The following is a 20,614-nucleotide window of genomic DNA, read 5'->3' on the forward strand; positions in this document are numbered from 1 at the left end:
CCCGTTTTCTCTTTCAGAGACATACATCTGTCTATCAGGCCAATTCAAGTGCAACAGGAAACAGAAATGCATCCCTCTTAACCTGCGCTGCAACGGTCAGGACGACTGTGGAGATGGAGAGGATGAGACAGACTGCCGTAAGACACTACTTTATTACTTCAAGACTCATTGTCTTAGAAATAGCTTTGAGCTTTTAGACCAGGTAATCTGCCCTTACATTGCAGCAAATGCCTCGATAAAAATCAGTTTTTTAAGGTTTTTGATATTTTTGTATAAAAGATATAATCTAGTGGATTCAAATAAATCACCCTTATTGTCTTTTTTTGACATGTTTGATTTATTGCAGTGCTTTGACACACTATATGAAGCCATTAACATTACATAGTCTTCATTAGATATTCCAAAGGCACCCCTTGTTATGGCCTGTTCCTCTGAAAATGGATTAGTTATGGAATCACTCTGAGGATAAGAACAGATTTTCTCTGCTATGATGTAACTCATCAGAATATCACACCGCCATTCAAGTCTTTCAGACTGCTACATTTGTCTTGCATGTGATTGCAAGAGGGGTCAGAGTGGAGGGGAGAGGATGCAAGAAAGTAAGGAAGAGAAAGACCGACTTTAAAGAGGCTTTCATTAGTGGGAAGCTAATTACTTCACCCCTTCTTAGACTTCCACAATTATTGGATGTGGTTTTGAATGCACTTTTGTAATGAGCACTGCACCACTGAAACAATGTGAGGTTTAATAACAAGTAACTGCTTGCTATAATTATACGCTAAAAAGGTATGCCAGTGTTTTGAAAAAAAAATGAATGGCCGCCTCACTGGTTTGTATATCACTGTAGTTTTCACTCAGATTACTCAGGTTATTTCTACACACCCAAACACACTGCCGATCACTCTGCCTACAGCTGAAAGCACCTGCTCTCCAGACCAGTTCCAGTGCAAGGCCTCCATGCATTGCATCTCCAAACTTTGGGTTTGTGATGAGGACCCTGACTGCGCAGACGGGTCAGACGAGGCTAATTGCGGTGAGTTGTGGAAACCCACTTAACCATATATCACGCCACTTCACTTATTTTTCAGTTAAAGGCAGGGGGTCTGATTTAATCTGAATTAATTTTACACTTGGCTTCACTCTGGTCCGACTCAGTCCTTGTATGTGTTCTCAACGCCTATCTGATGATGTGCTGAGGGAGAATTCTATGAAGGACTGCTGTCCCTTTCTTCAATAAGAGCTCAGCATTATAATCCCAGTTTGCCTGGCATTTTTAGCTGCTGTGAGTGACCTCACTAACACACAATCCATTATTTCTAGGGCAGAGGCACCTTGGGAACTTTTTATTCCTCAATAGAAAAAAAAAAACTTTTTCCAGTTCTATCCACCAGGATTATATTTGCTTGACATGCCTTTGTAAAGAGACAGAATTCAGGACAACTCCACAAAAATACAGAGCTCTTACTAAGAAGCAGTTGGACCAAATTTCCCTTTTAAAGAGATCAAATATAACTTCGGACACAAAGTCTGTCATGATGTACAGTGTCTTTTTTTACATTATCTTATTGTGAAAATAGTTGCACAATGGGACTTTCAAAACATATGTATGCCCGCACTGGCATGGCACAAATCACCCCCGGTGTGGGTGTGAGTCTGGAGTAAATGTTTATCCCACTTTGTGTAGTTCACCAATGTTTGACTTTAGCCCCTCAAACTATATTATCGGCAGCGTTTGTCATTGTCATCTGATAATTCATCACCTAAAAAGTTCTCACCACTTCAGAGCACTTAAAAGAGATAATACTGCTTCATAGCTATTTTATTTTCCCTTTGAACTACCTCAGACTGTTTAAAGAAGTTGTGCTTGTTAGCACCATAATGAGCTCTGACTGAGCAGGAAAATATAGCTTTTTTTCCCTGTGTCACATCTTTTATATGCTGTTAGTGATTGAGCTGCTTCCTAATGAATTGCTGCCTCGTGTCCTCCGCTGCTGCTCTCAGCTTTCCCTGATTCCCTGCTTTTTTTTTTGGATTCTCTCCTCCTGCTGTCATGTTGGAAAGAGATCCAGGCAGAATCTGCCACCCTCCCCTTTTGACGCATCTCTTCCCTAACTGATAACAGCGTTACCTTGGCTATTATCCCTGATTATGTCTGCACTGAAATGACTTGTTAAAAGCAAGCTCTCAGTTTGACTTTGAAAAGCCATTCTGAGGAAGTATTGCTGGAGCAAATATCAAAGCATCTGTTCTTTTTTGACATGAATGCAGATATTTTGGATAATTCTAACTCTGGAAGAATGTTTAACACTGAAATGCCCTATTCAAGACTGAAATACTTCCATCCATAATTTTTCTCACAACAGCAAGCCCCTGTTGACACGCACGCACGCACACACACACACACACACACACACACACTGGCACACACACACGCACATGCACACACACGCACACACGCATACTATACATTCCAGTTAAACAGAATACAGCAAACCGATTTTTTTTTAAAGATACATGTTTGGGGGCTTTTCACCTTTATTATGAAGTGACAGTAGATAGACTTCAAAGGGGGAGAGAGATGGGGGATGACACGCAGCAAAGGGCAGCAGGTCGGATTCAAAAACATGCCAACTTGGGGCGAACGCTCTTACTGGGTGAGCTAGAGGCCACCCCAAAACACAGTTAGATTCTCAAATGCATATTTATTGAATTGTGTGATTGAAATTGTGTAGCCTGGATCCAGACCTCTGAATTGCTGCCCGCATCTTTGAATTAATTTGTCTGATTACCAGGCTTGGTATTTTGAGTAAAAGCATTACCTTAGTCTTAACGCAAGTGTTTCATCCAACTTTGACTTTTATTTAGATGGTAAAGGTGTCCACTATTTTCACACCTTAATTTTTTTTGTTTTTCTATATTAAAATGTTTTCTGAGCTGTTTCTTTCCACACACTGAAACAAAAACAGTTTGGGTGCGGTAAAGCAAAACCAAAATCAAATGCTTCATCATTTGTTGTGTTGTGAAATTCTCTTGGATGTTTTCTTGAAGATATTTTGCCAACTTCCTGTCACTAATTCTGTTGAGGATGATTGGTAGCACAGTCAGGTATTTCATCTTACGGTGTGTTAGCCTCTGGAGTGCTGGAGTGTGTTTTGAACTCAGTGTCAGACTAGCTTGGGGAAACCCTGAGGAAACGAGGATTACACGTAGAAAATATGATAGCTAGCACACAATTAATATTCATGCTCTTTGAAGCCATTTTCATCTTCATGTTTGTTTGCTCCTGATGAAAAAGATGAAAAGACCTGCGGACCTCATGAATTCCGCTGCGAGAATAACAACTGCATCCCAGACCACTGGAGGTGTGACAGCCAGAATGACTGTGGAGACAACTCAGATGAGAAGAACTGCAGTGAGTACCTGGCTCCTTCACTTTCTGGCAGCTTAGTTTGTTCGTGTATACAGTATACACTGCTGACGTTCTGCATGCACTTAGGCCGTGAAGAATTGGACTTCTCTGAAGATGCCTGAGTTCCCCTCCTCCCATCACTATAATCACCCTACCACCTATCTCTCTCTCTCTCTCTCTCTCTCTCTCTCTCTCTCTCTCTCTCTCTCTCTCTCTCTCTTTTTTTTTTTTCTTTTTTTTAAGCACGCATGCACGCACGCACGCACGCACTCTCACACACACACACACACACACACACACACACACACACACACACGAACCTTTGTATCTGTCCACCCTGGGTAATGTTTCCCAATATCGACTCAGCCAGGCTCAACTCTCCTTAAAGCATATTCTTGTTATCCGTGCTGTTTCTCTGAGAATACAATGAGGCTCAGACTGCTGAGGTCTTATCATCTCTTCTCTGTAATTTACCAAGCTCATATTCCCTTTTGTTCAGATATTCATCATCGCTTTTAGAAGAAAACTTTTATTTACTCATAAAATGATACTGGTAACTCTTAAAAAATTTCATATTTTTTGTGCATCCAAGTCTTTGTGTGTGTGTGTGTGTGTGTGTGTGTGTGTGTGTGTGTGTGTGTGTGTGTGTGTGTGTGTGTGTGTGTGTGTGTGTGTGTGTGTGTGTGTGTGTGTGTGGAAATGTTTGCCTATACAGTACGTCATATGAGTAGGTGCATGCCTTCCGTGTGTTATTGCTGAGTGTGCATCATTTATGTGATTGATAAGATGCTTATTCCTTATACCTATTAATGACTCTTAAAATGCAAATAAAAGCCAGTCAAGTGTTGGATGGCAAAGAATTAAGGAGGTGGACCAGCGGACAGTGGAGAGGCTGCAAATCAGCTTTTGCTGCAATGCCTGCTGGGAGTCTCTGTTGCAGCACAACTCATAACACACACCCTGTGTTAGCGAACAGTCCATGATAACAAGGGGAGGGTCCCAGACATTGGTTCTGATGCAGCTGTTTAGCTGCGCCCTAATATTGTCCTCAGGGACAGATTTGCATTAAATGGCACACGCAAGCTTTTTGGCTTCAGAAAGTATCTTGCACCCTCCATTGTGAGAGCAGCAATGAATGTGTTTTACATCTTGATCAGCTTTGCCAGTTTCTCCACTTGTAATACAAAATGACTGTAATTAGCTAAAACGATGGTTTTGCCAACACGGAACATTTGGCCGATAACTTCATCGGGGGGGCGGGGGGGGGTTGTAATGTTTATGTATAATGCTGCAATAAAGAATCAGTTTGGCATAATTATGTATTTGTTTTTCTCGACTTAGAGCCAGTCACCTGCAACCACAAGGACTTTGCCTGCGCTAACGGAGACTGCATCTCCTCCCGATTCCGCTGTGATGGAGACTATGACTGCCTGGATAATTCAGATGAGGCCAGTGTTTGAGATATGTGTACCACTTACTTATAAATCAAAGAGGAAGGTAAACCCACATGAGGGCTGCTAATGAGGCACAGATATTAGCAAGACACTACATTAAGAAAAAAATATTGCACACTTCAAAATGGCTCCAAAAGAAGAACCCTTTTAAGTCCAGCATCAACATTTCAGACATTTGGCCTTTTCTGGCATACAGTATTCCCTTTCGTCGATGTGAATAGAAATCACTCCAAGCACGTGGCTTATATCATCACTTAGTAACCAATTTCTTACATTATTAGGCTTGGCAATACTTGCTAATACGAAATTTACCAGTCAGTTTACATTAAAGGTAATATTGTAACGAGACATTCTAATTACAGTGTATACAGTTTACATTGCAGTATTTACTTATGGATACTGTGATTTAGTCTGTAGTTGATCTCTTGGAAATGTGTGTTAGTATCTGATCTTGCAACCCAAGTACAGATTAAATATCCCAATTGGAAATTAAGATAAAATTAGAAGGGTATATTGCCACTTGCAAACAAAATAATCCCATTCTAGACAATTCATTGTGTTGATTCAAATCTACTCGTCATGGTTGCTATATTCTAACAATTCTGGGCAGAAAATATCTTTGTGATGAGTTATTGTACCTTCAAGTACATTAGTGCATGAAATATCTTGTGTTTATTTGCTTCTGAAAATTCTAATTCCCCATGCCTTTCAGTGAAACAAAGACTGCTTGTTTTGTTCATGAACATGCTTGAATATCTAAATTTGTGAAGCTTCAAATTGCCATTGTAATTTTACGCTCTTGTAATATGTGAAGAAATTAACTTAAATGGGCCTTTATGTGGCATTGGACGGTATAAACAGATTTTTGCAGGATCTATACAAAGAATGCTCAATCAGTGGTAAAGATTCAGTGCAATGTATAATTCAAGGACAAAGGCTTGTTATTGATTCATTATTCTTGTAATGTTGTTACGGCCACAGCAAACAAACACAACTTAGGCTAAATGTCAACATATTGAATAACCCCAAACCCGAAGATTAATTAAAGTAAATTAAAGTTTATTCACAATTTAACTATGGTTGATTAAACCAAAACTATGGGAGTATGGAGGTCTGGCCAAAAAGAACAAAAGAAGGGAAGAAGCCTGAGCCAACCCATCAAGGGCCGTCAGACCCAGAACTCCCCTCCTTCCCCCCCCTCCTAAACTAAAAAGTAGTAACTAACTAACAGAAACAAAGCCACGAAAACTAGACTACCAGACCTCCATCCTCAAAGCAATAAAACACAAAAGAAAGACAAAAGTAGGTCACAAAAGAGCAACGGTGATCCAAGGTGCTTCAGCCTCTCCAGGACATTCCGGCCTCTTATATCCAGGGGCGGGGCCACCGTTAATCCGAGATCAGGAACACCAGAGATGAATGGAGAGGAAGAGAGAGCAGGGCGGGGAGCATATAACACCCCCACCCTAAATTAGTGACTATTATTGTTTTTCTTTTTTTTTTAAGTCAAAATATATATCACCAACAATAAAACATGATTACAGACGCGACAATGCGTCAGCCACATTATCACTGCCACAGATGTGCTTAATTGCTACATTGAAGGCTTGCGTAAGGGGCGGCTGTGGCTAAGTGGTAGAGAGGTCGTCTGCCAATCGGAAGGTTGGTGGTTTGATCCCTGGCCCTGCAGTTCCATGCCGAAGTGTCCTTGGGCAAGACACTGAACCCCGAGTTGCCCCCGATGCTGCGCCATCGGAGTGTAAATGTGTGTGAATGTTTACCTGATGAGCAGGTGGCACCTTGTACAGCAGCCTCAGCCACAGTGTATGAATGTGTTTGAATGGTGAATGGTTCCTGTACTATGTTAAAGCGCTTTGAGTAGTCGTTAAGACTAAAAAAAAAATTTAAAAAAAAAAAAAAAAAAAAAAAAAAAAAGAAAAAAAAAAAAAAAAAAAAAAAAAAAAAAAAAAAAAAAAAAAAAAAAAAAAGAGAAAAAAAAAAAAAAAAAAAAAAAAAAAAAAAAAAAAAGAAAAAAAAAAAAAAAAAAAAAAAAAAAAAAAAAAAAAAAAAAAAAAAAAAAAAAAGAAAAAAAAAAAAAAAAAAAAAAAAAAAAAAAAAAAAAAAAACGAAACAAAAAAAAAAAAAAAAAAAAAAAAAAAAAAAAAAAAAAAGAAAAGCTCGCTTTGCTTAGCCGCTTAAACACTTCCTCTAGTTGATGAATATGACTTTGCCAAGAATTTGAGTATATTATCAAATCATACAAATAAGCTTCACAGCCAGAGAGACCAGACAATACGGTATTAACCAGCCTCTGGAAGGTCCCGAAAGCCATCACTGTATACTGCAAAAAATCATGTGGTGTTACAAAAGCGGAAATCTCTTTAGCTCGGTCAGTTAGTGGAACTTGCCAGTACCCTTTTAGTAGATCAAGCGTAGTTACATATGAAGCACCCCCAAAACAGTCAACACATTCCTCCATCCTAGGCAGAGGATAGCAATCATGTTTTGTCACGGCATTCACTTTTCGGAAATCTGTGCAAAAGTGGTCAGATTTGTCAGATTTGTCAACCAACAAGTAGGGAGAACTCCACGAGCTCAAACTGGGCTCAGCAATACCATGGTCAAGCATGTACTCAACCTCTCTCTCAAAATGTCTACGCTTATCAGGATTAACACAATATGCATGTTGCTTAATCGGTGCTGAATCACCTACATCAATGTCATGTTGCAAGATAGTCATGCATGAAGGTACGTCCGAAAACAATGGCCTATGCGACAAAATCAGGTCCACAATGTCAGCACGCTGAGTGTCAGGCAAGTGGGCTAAGAATCAAGCTTATTTAACATTTCTGTGAAGTTCTGTAACCTGCCTTGTACTACTGCTGTAGACGGAACAACAACATCCTCCTCATCCTCCACAGGGGTCAGAAAGTACAGCAGGGTCAACACTTTCAGCACTAGACAGCGCTAATACACAAACAGGGACAGATTTAACCAGATTAACACTGGACAACTCAGCCGAGGGCATAACATTAGTAACAACCGCCGGACTAGATGTCACACTGTCTGGGCCAGGCCCAGCCTCACGCTCATGGTACGGTTTCAACATGTTAATGTGACACAACCTATTCCTACGACTCCAGTCTGGAGTAGCAATGAGGTAATCACGGTCACTTACTTTCTTCTGGAAAAAATAGGGGCCACTAAAGCGAGCTTGCAGACTGGAACCAGGGATCGGTAATAAAACCAACACTTTATCACCTGGGGTGAAAACTCTGCTCTCAGCTCTCCAATCATACCAGCCTTTCATTTTACTTCAAGCAGCACGTAGATGATCTTTTGCTAACTCACAAGCACAGAGAAAAACTTAAATAAAGCTACGCACATAACAAATGTATTGCTCTGCACAGCATTTTATTTGTTATATACTGTGTAATACATTTCCATGCAAAGCAGTGAAACCCTAATTAACCCCTTTATTATGTGTTTACCCACTGCCAACTTTCTGGGTCAGTGCAGGCAAATAGTTTCAGGAAAGACAGTCGCCTTTCAATCAGCATTACAGTGTTTATTAAATTGAGTTATTCATAGTGTTAATCATGGAGTTGATTGGAGATTGGATGATATTCACCCTGTTATTTTTGAACTGCCAATATTTACCTGAGCATGGTAGAATACTATAATACATGGTTTATTTTGTCCTGTTCTAAAGCCAAAATAGTTTTGACTTTTATTTTACTATCACAAACAGATGCAACCAGTGTTGCCAGATGGGAAATGTTAAAGGTAAAATGAGTAGAATTTTTACTAAAAAAGACTCATACAAAATAATCCTTCCCAATCATCACTTATGGCCCACTCGAAGTGTGTGGCAATGTCTGTATCTGCTGAGACCCTGCCCTGTATTTTCTTACTTTGCCGTGTTTCTTGTCGTCGACCTCTATAAAAACATAGCAACCAGGTGCCAGATCGTAAGAACCACAGATTGTGGTGAGCACGCATCCGGATCAGGAAACTGCAAAAATGGCAGATACAGTGCCGAAAAAACACTAATACAGTGGGGAGAAACTCCATGCTGAGAAAGCTTGTTCCGAAACCTAGGGTTGGCTCATATATATATATATATATATATTATATATATATATATATATATATATATGTATATATGTTGTATATATATATATATATATATATATATATATATATATATATATATGTGTGTATATATATGTATATATATATGTGTGTGTGTGTGTGTATGTATGAATGAATGAATGTGAATGAATGTATATATATGAATGTGTGTGTGTATATATATATATATATATATATATATATATATATATATGGGTAATTTTACAAAACACGTTAGAGTTAAGGCCATAAATAATTAACTTGGCCTACTGGATATAGAACAGCAGCAGTATTGTTCGTCATTGATGTTTTGTGAATGGATAGGAAAAGTGCATAATAAATAAATAAAGCTACTCTCCCAGGTCCTAAAGCAATACCACTTTAAAAGATGATTTACGGTCTACAAGCCTCATGGTGTCTTCACCTACTTAACCCCTTTCAAGCCCTGAAGTCCTAAGACAATGTACAGTGAGCCCTGCCGTGAGGATTGTATTTAACAACAATGACATCATCAGTGGTACTTTTAATATTTCACTGATTTAAAGTGTGTTCTTCTAACAGGTAACTGTATAATAATCTTTTTGTGACAATGATTTTCTACCATATATTTACATTATGTCGTTACTGTTTTCACTTACAGAAAGGATGTGAGGCACGCTGTGCAGTTGACCAGTTCCGGTGTCACAACAACCTCTGCATCTCGCTCAAGTGGCTGTGTGATGGCCAAGAAGACTGCAAGATGGGGGAAGATGAGAACAACTGCCAGGAAACAGGTGCAAAACAAATTTCTTCTAGTTTGTAAAAGAATCATAAGAAGTATACTTCAGAGGTATACTTCTGTGCACCACTTAGTGAATAGAACTTGGTGCATAGAACACTCACTGCCTGTTTGTAAACCTTGTAATCCTCTGGAATATATTGTTCTTCTCCGTAAGAGTGGAGTTCATACAATTAAGTCAATTTAAAGTGCCCATATCATGAAAAAAACACTTTTTCTGGGATTTGGGGTGTTCTTTTGTGTCTCTGGTGCTTCAACACACATACAAACTTTGAAAAAAATCCATCCATGCTGTTTTGAGTGAGATACAGGTTTCTGAATGTGTCCTGCTTTCAGTCTCCTAGTGAGCTGTTCAAAATCGGCCTGGCTGGGTTCCCGATGAGCTGGCTAACCACAACCGTTAGCTCGTAGCGTTAGCGTTAGCCGGCTAACGCTAAAGCTAACGCTAGCATGCTACGTCGTTCTCAATAGCAAAGCACTGCTACAACACACACAAGTTCACCATAATCTACCAAAGAACTACTTACATGTGCGCCCTCATTTAGAAGTCTCCCAGCTAATCCTGCCTTGTAACTGACCAAAGTTGGAGAAACAGGCTTTCTTTTACTGTCTCTAGAGTTAGCTAGCTGACATGCTCTACATCTGAGCTACTGCGCGATAGGGAGAGTGCAATCAAAGATAGTACAGAAGAAGAAGATGAAAAGAGGTCTCACTCTGTAGCTAAAACAGAAACCAGGTGAAAAGAGGATCTGCAGCAGTGAGAGAGAGCTGTGCAGTACAACAACAATATGGTGTTTTTTGAAAATTAAACCATGTAAACCTATTCTGGTAAAACCTTAAAATACAGTTATGAACCTGAAAATGAGCATAATATGGGCGCTTTAATTATTCTGCTTTAGGTGAAAGAAAAGGTTATCTTGTCGATGTCATTAGCTGGGAAAGGTACTGAGTGCGAGTCAGTGAGAGATTCAGTGTTGCCCTGTGTAAGGTCATTGCTATCCTAAAGAACAATGGCAAAGCCGCACTTGTAACAAATGTTCCCTTATCAATGTTAGAATTTGAAAGAAGGTAGCCCTCATGTCATGGACATAAATTCAAATTATGTTTATAACATTGGCCTTATATCATACCACATAAACTCATTAGGAATTGGTTGAAGAAGTGTGTACATTTCTTCATCCTTAAAGGAACAATATGTAATATTTTGGCATTAAAATGTCTAAAAGGACTGTACCTATGTTATACATTTTGTTGAATTGTCTACCTATACTATCCCAAATGTTTCCAACAATGTTCGAAACCAGGGAAATTTATTTTATTTTAATGACACGGGACGTTTCATTTAGTCGTCTGTCATTGGCGTCGTATAACCTTTGACCCCTCTGGTTCCTCTAACTTCCGTCAAAACACGGGAACCCAGATGATCCGTTCGAGAATAATTGGAAATAATATCATGTCACAGAACGAAAAATACTCAGTAATCTCTAATACAGCTTTCTGCCACACAGCATCATTTTGTCATCGATTACATGCCACTTACAACACCGTAATACAGCAGAGACCTTATTTATTGATACATTTCAATATCAATCAATCCAGCTTAACGTTATATGCTGCATTGACAAGTAGCTCATGCTAATGCTTGGTGGGGGAATGTTATAAGGTTACCACATCGTTCAACACGCTCATGAAGTTATTTTAAGTATAATTGTTTTGGCCAAGGTAACGTTAAGGTACTGTGCAGTATACAATACAAAGTATGAAGAAAAAGAGTTTAAAACTGTAACCGTGATTTTTAGAAACCTTCTCAATTTTCTCAATGTAGTTTCCTACTAAATGCAGACCTGAAAATCAAATGTTCTGAATGCAATATGAGATAGTTTTGTGGAGGAGTAAACATGGCCTCAGTTCAGCTGACTTGCTCTGTAGAGTTCAGATTGTAATTACTGGCCAAGTGCTGTTCAAGGACTGTGTTCAGACAAACGGAGTACACAGTATTAGCTCTTTGACCTGCAGGATGACATCATACAGTATTTAGGAGTGACGAGTTTCAATAATTCCTCTCCAAGAAACCACATTTTCAGTCAGCATTAGCTTCATGTTGAGTTTTCCACTTGTTCATAGAGCAAGAACCTACAGTAAAAGGCTCTCACCAGAGTGGTTTTGTAGTTGAGAAAAGTTGCGAGTTGTTGACTGACGTCCTTTGCCCTTCTCCAGTAGCCCCTTCGTGTTCCGTCAACGAGTACGTATGTGCCAGCGGAGGGTGTGTGTCAGCCAGCCTGCGGTGTGATGGACATGACAACTGTCTGGATGGCTCAGATGAGGTCAGTGAAGCTTCAAAAGCAACCAACAATTTTTTTTTCTGTTTTGGTTTTCTCTGATTGCAGCTGACAACATTACTAGAATGGACAGTTTTAATGATTTCTTTGCTGACAGATTGGCTGTGTAAAGGAGTGCAGAGAAGATGAGTTTCTCTGCCTGAACCGTGCCCACTGCATCCCTCGGCGCTGGCGCTGCGACGACGTGTTGGACTGCATGGACCACAGTGATGAGGAAAACTGCAGCCAGGGTAGGTGTGAGTGTGACCTCACATGACCGTCAATGTGTTGTGGTATGTTTTGGAAGACCGATATTTGGAGGTTTTCAACCCTGAAGGTAAAAAAGATTATTCTCATATGCTATCTTAAATCTTTACACTGCAAATGTTATTGAACAGATAAGGCATGTGAACCATTTCAAAGCATTTAATATAAAGGAGACATAACAACCGAGAACAACATAACGAGAATGAAAGATTTGAGATGAGATGAATAGATTCAAACTTGGCTAAATGATCAAGGGCTGTCTGAACATTATGTTAAATTATCTGTCATTGTATTGTGTCATAGACAGATTGTCATATCTTCTAATAGCTTGAATGCACTTCTCTACCTAAATTAGATAGTTAAAAGTCTTGGGGATTTATCTGTGTAATTGCAGGTGCTTTCTTCTGCCGGGCAGATGAATTTATTTGCAACAACACTTTATGCAAACTCCACACGTGGGTGTGTGATGGCAAGGACGATTGTGGAGATAATTCTGATGAAGACAGAGACATGTGTGGTGGGTTGAAACTGCCACTCAAAACGCTTTTCCTTTGAAGACAGCTGATGCATATTTTATAAACCACTACTTTTCTATTTTCCAAGAGGGAATATTTCATTGTTTTTTCATAAAAGATTGCACACAGTTTTTTAACTTGTCTTTTCATTTCCAGCAAAACTTCCCTGCCCTCCTACAAGGCCCTTCCGTTGCAGAAATGATCACGTGTGTCTGCGCACAGACCAAGTCTGCAACAAAGTGGATGACTGTGGTGACAACTCGGATGAAGAAGAGTGTGGTGAGCACAGAATGTACCAATACAGATCTGATATTACATCTGTACTAAAAAAATCTTCACGGGAAAATACAATTAAAGTTATTGTCAGTTTATTAAACAGAGTGCAGAACTCTACTTCTATTATTTGACAAAGATGCTCCCCTGATGCACTTGTCCTTGACCCACAGAGGTGCAGATACCATTTCATTCTCATAGAAAAGCTTAATTGGAATTAGTTTGGGCTGGGACAGAGCGTGGCAACCCATGATCACTGTTGGTTTTTGATGGAGACAGGAAATGACGTAACAAAACTTAAAAGTCAATTCCAAACTGGCTTCTTAAAGTGATGGTTCGGAGTAATTTCACCCTAGGGTCCTTTGCACCATGACCTCGAGCCAAACACCCCCCCAGAAGCTTTTTTCACCTGGGTCGAACATTGGGAGAGTTAGCGTAGAGTAGCGTTAGCCGCTGAATAGCTTAGCGCAGAGGCTAATGGATCCGAAGTGTCTCTTAACATTACCCCACTCATAACGCAAATGATACCAAAGGTCTACACTAGTATATATAGGTTATGCACTCATAAAACGATGGATTGTAAAGTTTGTAAGTACACCAGAAGGTTATGTAAATAACACTTGCCTGCTGGCTTCTGTCTCTCTGCTGCTGTTGTTGCTGTTAGAAGATCGGAGTGCTTAGGGACATCTACAAATTACAACAACCGAAAGAGATGCAACAAAAATATTTTTTAATTTAACTTATTTTTTAAAGTAAGTGCTGTAGTATAACTAGCAGGAGACAAGTAATAATTGAGGTAAGTTTGGAGACATTACCTTATTTAATCATTAAATTAATAAATATTTTTGTTGCATCTCTTTTCGTTGTTGTAATTTGTAGATGTCCCTAAGCACTCTTACTGCCCGGTAGTAACAGCAGCAGCAGCAGCAGAGGGCAGAAGCCAGCAGGCAAGTGTTATTTACATAAACTTCTGGTGTACTTACAAATTTTACAATCCATCGGTTTTATGAGTGCATAACCTATTTGTACTACTGTAGACCTTTGGTATCATTTCGGGCATTATTAGTGGGGTAATGTTAAGAGACACTTCGGATCCATTAGCCTCTGCGCTAAGCTATTCAGCTGATAACGCTACGCTACGCTAACGCTCCCAATGTTCGACCCAGGTGAAAAAAGCTTCTGGGGGGGTGTTTGGCTCGAGATCATGGTGCAAAGGACCCTAGGGTGAAATTACTCCGAACCATCACTTTAACAAGTGGCTTGACCACTCACTAATTTTGCCTGTCTAGTAATTTTTCTATCTCAGCTTGTTTAACTCATATCATTTTTTAGGGCTGATAAGGTAAATATATCCAGGAAAAAGAAGAAAAAAAGGGTTAGTAGGATTTTTTTAATTATTCTATTTTTGCCGCCAACAAAAGCTGGACTAATAACATAATGTTTTTCTCGTCGCCATGTGGTATCCTTTACTATAGAATATTAAACACTGACCAGGTTGATAAATGTTAGCATGCTTAGCAGAGTTTCTCTGATAACATGTTGAATGGGGTCTTAAAGTCGTACGGGCCTGATTTCTAATGCATAAGAGGATTCTTGGCCTTGAACTGACTTTGCCTAGTACTGAAAGTACTGTTTACATATGTACAGTATGTCATTTAATCCTACAATCCTGCACAGGTTGAGAATCATGAAAAGCATATTTTGCATTCATATTTCTTTCATACCAATAGTTAGCTACATGTGCCTCAAGGTTGATTATTTGCTTACAAATATAAAGCAGTGGGTGTAACTGCCACTGTGTGTAAATGAGAGAATTGCAGGCTGCATTGTAAACCATGTGATGTACTTACCATAGTTTAGTTGTTTTATGTGGGGTGATTTTTGTGTTGAAAATGTCTTTATTTTCTCTGATATGCCCAAAGGCATAACGGCTGCCGGTCCTCTTATAGTGTCCTGACATGTTTCCCCAACACAAGCTTGGTGTGAACGATCACACCAAGCAGACAGGAAAGGAAGGGACAAATCACTTCTCTCTTCCTTCACTCATTCATTCCTTCTGTCGTCAATTCATCTCCCTTTCTGATTCCATTGATACATCCATCCATCTCTTACCTCACTCCATTACCTCTCACCATCGTGTGCTTCTCCCCTCAGTCCATCCCTTCAGTCTCCCCTTAATCCCAGCGTTCCCTCCATCCACCTCTCTACCACTTCACTTTGTTCTTTCCCTTTCATCCCTCTGTTGTGCGCGGGGTGGATGTAAAACTCGTATTCTTTCCTGGTATAATTTAAGTGAATCGTTGACCAAAAACAAAATATATACAAAGTAACTCAACATTCTTTAGCCTTAAAAATTTGCAAACAGCTGTCTCTGTGATAGTGCGTTTTGAAAACAGCTAAAAATTCACTTACGCTAATAGATACATTTTTAAAGTTGAACAAAAAGGTATTGTTTACAAAATTATTTGTTTTTCAGCAAGTAACCAAGGTAATCGGGGACCTTAGGGGATCACATTTATTTTCAAAATGCAGTGAGGTAAAGTGAAAGTAATAAGATTGAATTAGAAGTAAATAATTGTGACTGTTTCCTGCATGTCCCCTCTTTCTCCCCTTTCATATCTCAGCTGTTCTATCCATTAAAGGTGGAAATGCCCAAAGAAATAATCTTAAATTAAAAAGAAGTAAATAATTGTCAATAAGCTCTGTTCCCTGGTTCACATTTCAGAACTATCATCTTCTACTACAACGTATTTTGAAACTGAAAGCAGCATATTTGCAGTTGAATATTTGGTACCGCATGAGTTAGGTTTTGAGTTGTCTTTTTCAACTGATGCTGTGTGTCTAAAGCAGAGGTGGTGGCCGGAAGACCTCGGCCTTGTGGGAAGACGGAGTTCACCTGCAGTAACCAACGCTGCATCCCAATCCAGCTGCAGTGCGACCTCTTCAGCGACTGCGGCGATGGCGGCTCGGACGAGCAAGACTGCAAGGCCTGTAAGCACAGCAGCAGTTGACTTGAGCAAACAGATCAAAGAAGCTTTCGCAAGAGATGAAAAGTTTTGAACGTACCATGATGTTATAGAGAAGCACAGCAATCTCCTCGTTTTAAAATGTGACGTTTTGTTATTTATGGTAATATATGTATGCCGTGTTTGACGTGTGCTGTGTACTATTTGAATAGAAGATGATGCCCTCTCAGCTTGTGCACATCAAAAGCAAAACACAGCAGGTGTCTTAGACACAGAGGACTGATGTGTAATCAAAGTCCTGTCTTTATTTGTAGTTTCCAGTGGAGATGTATGTGGAAAGAAAACAAATCCATGTGGAGAGGATGCCATTTGCAACCAGACAAATGCTAATGCTATATGCCAGTGCAAACCTGGATTTAAGAGGAACCAACAGACAGGCCTATGTGAAGGTACTGTATCATCACTTTTATTCTTTATTCCCATTGTCAACATTTTGTACTGGACTGTTGGGTTAACAAGAATAGATCAGCCAGGTTAAGATATGGTAATAGTTATGTTTTTGTTGCATATACTGCCAGGTGTCACATTATGACAAGGTATTCACTGGGGTTTTGTCATATGAAAAAACTCATTAGAATTTTTTTAACTAATATTATAGTCTATATCTACGACATTCCACTTCCAGGATTGCACCGGTGCCGGTGATTCCGCAGGATGTACCTTTTTTGGCTGGATGTCCATTACCTTCCGCTTTCTTTCCTAATAAAATGAGTCTCTTTTTTTTCCAGAGATAAATGAATGCCTACAGTTTGACACATGTCCTCATTACTGCACAAACACTAAAGGGTCGTTTAAGTGCACATGTGACCGGAATTATAAGGAGATCAATGGCAATTGCATAGCAAAAGGTATGATTCTAAAGTTTAATATTAAACATTCTTTGGTGTACTCTACATACTTGCTAATTTAGCGATATTACCCTCATTGTAAAATAAGTGCAATGTTAAACTGTATTTGTTGTCAAATACCCAAATGGAATTTAGCCAATGTTCTTTTGTTTTCTTTTTTTTTTACATATTAATAACTCACCGGGCAGGACCAGAAGATCGAGTGCTCTACATTGCTAATGATACTGAAATCCGAAGTTTTGTGTATCCATTTAACCAGAGCCATGGACACATACTGCTCACACACATCGAGGACAATGCCCGCATTATCGGAATGGATGCTCTGTTTCACCACCAAAGGTTTATCTGGGCTACCCAATTTAACCCTGGTGGAATTTTTTACAAAGACAATCTAGAAAGAAGTCAAACTAAAACAAATGTCAGAAACATTGTAAGTATATCTAATGTGTGGCATTTTTTTATACAACATTGCATCATATCAAATTTGTAATGTCTGTTGCATATTTTTTCAACTCAATGGGTTAAATTGTTGAGAAAATATGGATAAATAGAATACAAATTAAAAATATTTTTTTTTATTTATTTATTTTAAAAAGCTATTGTAATGTGTCAAAATAATCCCTAAATATGTGTAGTTCTTACTACAGATATGAAAAGCATTAAGCTAAAAAATGCCCATGTTGTCTGTCAATTCAAAGTAATACCAAATATCTCTAAATATCTATTTGTGAATGCCAATGAATGTATGCACACAAAGTTGAACAGAGCACCTGACTTTGTGGCTATTATTGGTTGCAGTGTTCAGACTTCCGTCGACCCAGAGATATTTCTGCTGACTGGATCACAGGCAACATCTATTGGACTGATCACTCTCGGATGCACTGGTTCAGCTATTACACAGCCCACTGGACTAAATTACGATATTCCATAAATGTGGGGCAACTTAAGGGACCAAATTGCACCCGTTTGATTACTGACATAGCGGGAGAGCCATACGCCATCGCTGTCAACCCAGTCAGAGGGTAAGTTGTTGTTGACATTCAGTTTTTTTTTTTTTTTTCTACGATGGAGATAATCACTCCTATCAACAATTAGGCAACGTGTCTTGCCAAACATGCCTTTCTGTTGCTTCTCAATAAAAGCCTTTTACTGGCTAAGCACTTTAATGTGAACCAGTTACAGAAAAGTGCACACTTGGCCATCAAGATAGCTTTGAGATTGGCAAACACATTAAGATATGGACCTTTTTCTGTGTACATTTTGTCAGTGGATCAATTTGCAATACCTTAGGAAAGCAATGTAATTTGAAAAATGTAACCAATTAACCATTGCTCAATGGTCATTGAAAATGTCAGTGTACGCATTTAATTAATTACTCAGCTGCAGTGGAAGTAGCTTTATCTGTTACCTATTACATTACGCTTAGTGTTACTACTCACACCAGCTCTATGAAAGGTGCCCTTCAACAACAACAAAGCCTTCACACCCACGTATGGTTGTGATGCATCACTCACACAATGAATCTTGAGGCTTTCCAAATGTTCTCATCAGCCGCATCACCATCTAATACTTCATTAGTTGGCAAGTGAAGATGTAAAAACATTGTCTGCAATTTATTAGTTTTGGAATTGCACTTACATTAGGTCGTTAGATATGACATCATCACCAAGGACAAAGGATTTATCAGAATCTGTACTGAGAAACAAAATGTGTTGCTGTAGCAACTGGACATTATCAGGCTATATGAGTGTTATATGCATTCATTTATTAGGCTATATAGGCACAAAGGGTGGCTGTATAGGCCTTTACATTTCTATGCATACCGTCTATGACATTTACAAGAAGATTGTGTCAGGGAGGTACAGTATTTCTCTTTGTTGCAGGATGATGTACTGGAGCGTAATAGGTGATCACTCTCATATAGAGGAATCTGCCATGGATGGCTCCTTACGCAGAGTGCTCTTGGAGAAAAATCTCAGGAGACCCACCGGTAGGTTTTTTTTTTTTCTTTTAAGTCCATAAATGATTTATGTGTTACTGCCACCAGTCATCAATCAGTGAAACAGTGTGAAATTATTGGCAGAAACATGAAAGGCTTGTGCATGTGCATACACATCCTTGTGCAAGTTCACAGCAAACAAACAAAAAGGGGACATGCCTACAAAAATATTGCTGGTGCTGTTGGTTGTCCAAACTCCTCAAGACACTCATTCAAGTCCAATGTATTCACATCTATGTTTGGTCACATGTCCTACTTTTCATACTATGTAATTTAAAAACATTTAAATAATAATAATAATATTTTGAGGGAAAATGTCTGCAGTACTGGGATTCTTTGACATCAGTTAAGTGCTTGCATATGTAATCACTGAGCTGAAAGTGATTACACTGGTTAAGAGTAACACCAGAAGAAATGAAATTTGGCCTTACATATACAGTGTATGAAAATAAATTAGGGAGGAAAAAAATATAAAATAACACAAAACACAGTTGTTTGAGTTTTGCTACAAATGGTTTTAAGTTGGATCAGTACCTCAATCGTCCAGTTAAACCACATTGAACTATTCATCTATGCACATAGGAAAAATTCACATCCATATGTCTATAATAAATAGACATACAATAGAATAGACATTGTTAGTCACATCCAGGACGTTATTCCATCACAAGCACCGATAAGGAAGTAATGAAACCATTGTGATCTCTGTGACATGTGATGCACTGCATGCACGTCTCAGTAATTCACTAAATATACAAATCACTGTACGATATTGAATTGGCTGCCAACCTTATTAGCTAATACTACATTTGTCATGGTTGAAAATGCAGGACAACAGGGATAGGACCCAAATGCAACCATTTGAAGTAGCTGATTGTATGATGATTTCAGAGGTTTATTGAGGTAATCTAGCATACAGGAACGCAGGCAAGTAAGCAAGCAATGCAGACTTGACCATGCTGGGAACAGGCAAAAGGCAGGAGTTGGCAGACAGGTAACAGGCAACAGAAACCACAACTTGGATGATCTGACAAAGGAACAAAGGAAGTGGACCAGTATATGTAGAGACTGGCTGACTAAAGAAATGCCACAGAAAGATGTAACCTGCTCTGTATTAGATGCATTGGTTATAATGCTGGATGGATACCCATGAGACCCATATACTATTGTGGAACTATGGTGAACATTCATATGTTTATATGTACCACATATACACTGCATATCATTGCACAGCCAGTGCAGTCACAGCTTTTAAAGTCAAAACCTTAACATTTATAAGTAAATGTAAATGTAAATGGACTGTTCTATATAGGCGCTTTTCTAGTCTCAACGACTACTCAAAGCGCTTTAACATGAATACAGGAACCATTCACCATTCACACACATTCATATACTGTGGCCGAGGCTGCCGTTACAAGGTGCCACCTGCTCATCAGATAATCATTCACACACATTTACACTCCGATGCGCCGCATCGGAACAACTCAGGGTTCAGTGTCTTGCCCAAGGACACTTTGACATGGGACACAGACAAAGGATCGAACCACCAACCTTCCGATTGGCAGGCAACCGCTCTACCACTGAGCCACAGCC

The 20,614-nt window shown here is 39.2% G+C and overlaps 1 protein-coding gene across 1 annotated transcript in view; it reads left to right on the forward strand.

Moving 5' to 3' along the window:
• Positions 1-20,614, forward strand: part of lrp1bb (low density lipoprotein receptor-related protein 1Bb) — a 282,705-nt gene that overhangs the window by 241,369 nt on the left and 20,722 nt on the right. The window contains exons 63-77 of the mRNA XM_039818282.1: positions 18-137; positions 914-1,033; positions 3,296-3,412; positions 4,751-4,857; positions 9,638-9,770; positions 11,996-12,099; positions 12,212-12,344; positions 12,755-12,877; positions 13,032-13,154; positions 15,996-16,139; positions 16,429-16,563; positions 16,903-17,022; positions 17,211-17,452; positions 17,821-18,044; positions 18,906-19,012. Of these exons, the coding sequence (XP_039674216.1) occupies positions 18-137; positions 914-1,033; positions 3,296-3,412; positions 4,751-4,857; positions 9,638-9,770; positions 11,996-12,099; positions 12,212-12,344; positions 12,755-12,877; positions 13,032-13,154; positions 15,996-16,139; positions 16,429-16,563; positions 16,903-17,022; positions 17,211-17,452; positions 17,821-18,044; positions 18,906-19,012 (2,052 nt within the window). The remainder of the gene's footprint in view (positions 1-17; positions 138-913; positions 1,034-3,295; positions 3,413-4,750; positions 4,858-9,637; positions 9,771-11,995; positions 12,100-12,211; positions 12,345-12,754; positions 12,878-13,031; positions 13,155-15,995; positions 16,140-16,428; positions 16,564-16,902; positions 17,023-17,210; positions 17,453-17,820; positions 18,045-18,905; positions 19,013-20,614) is intronic.

This window comes from Perca fluviatilis, chromosome 12 (assembly GCF_010015445.1).
Source record: "Perca fluviatilis chromosome 12, GENO_Pfluv_1.0, whole genome shotgun sequence".
Classification (NCBI taxonomy): domain Eukaryota; kingdom Metazoa; phylum Chordata; class Actinopteri; order Perciformes; family Percidae; genus Perca; species Perca fluviatilis.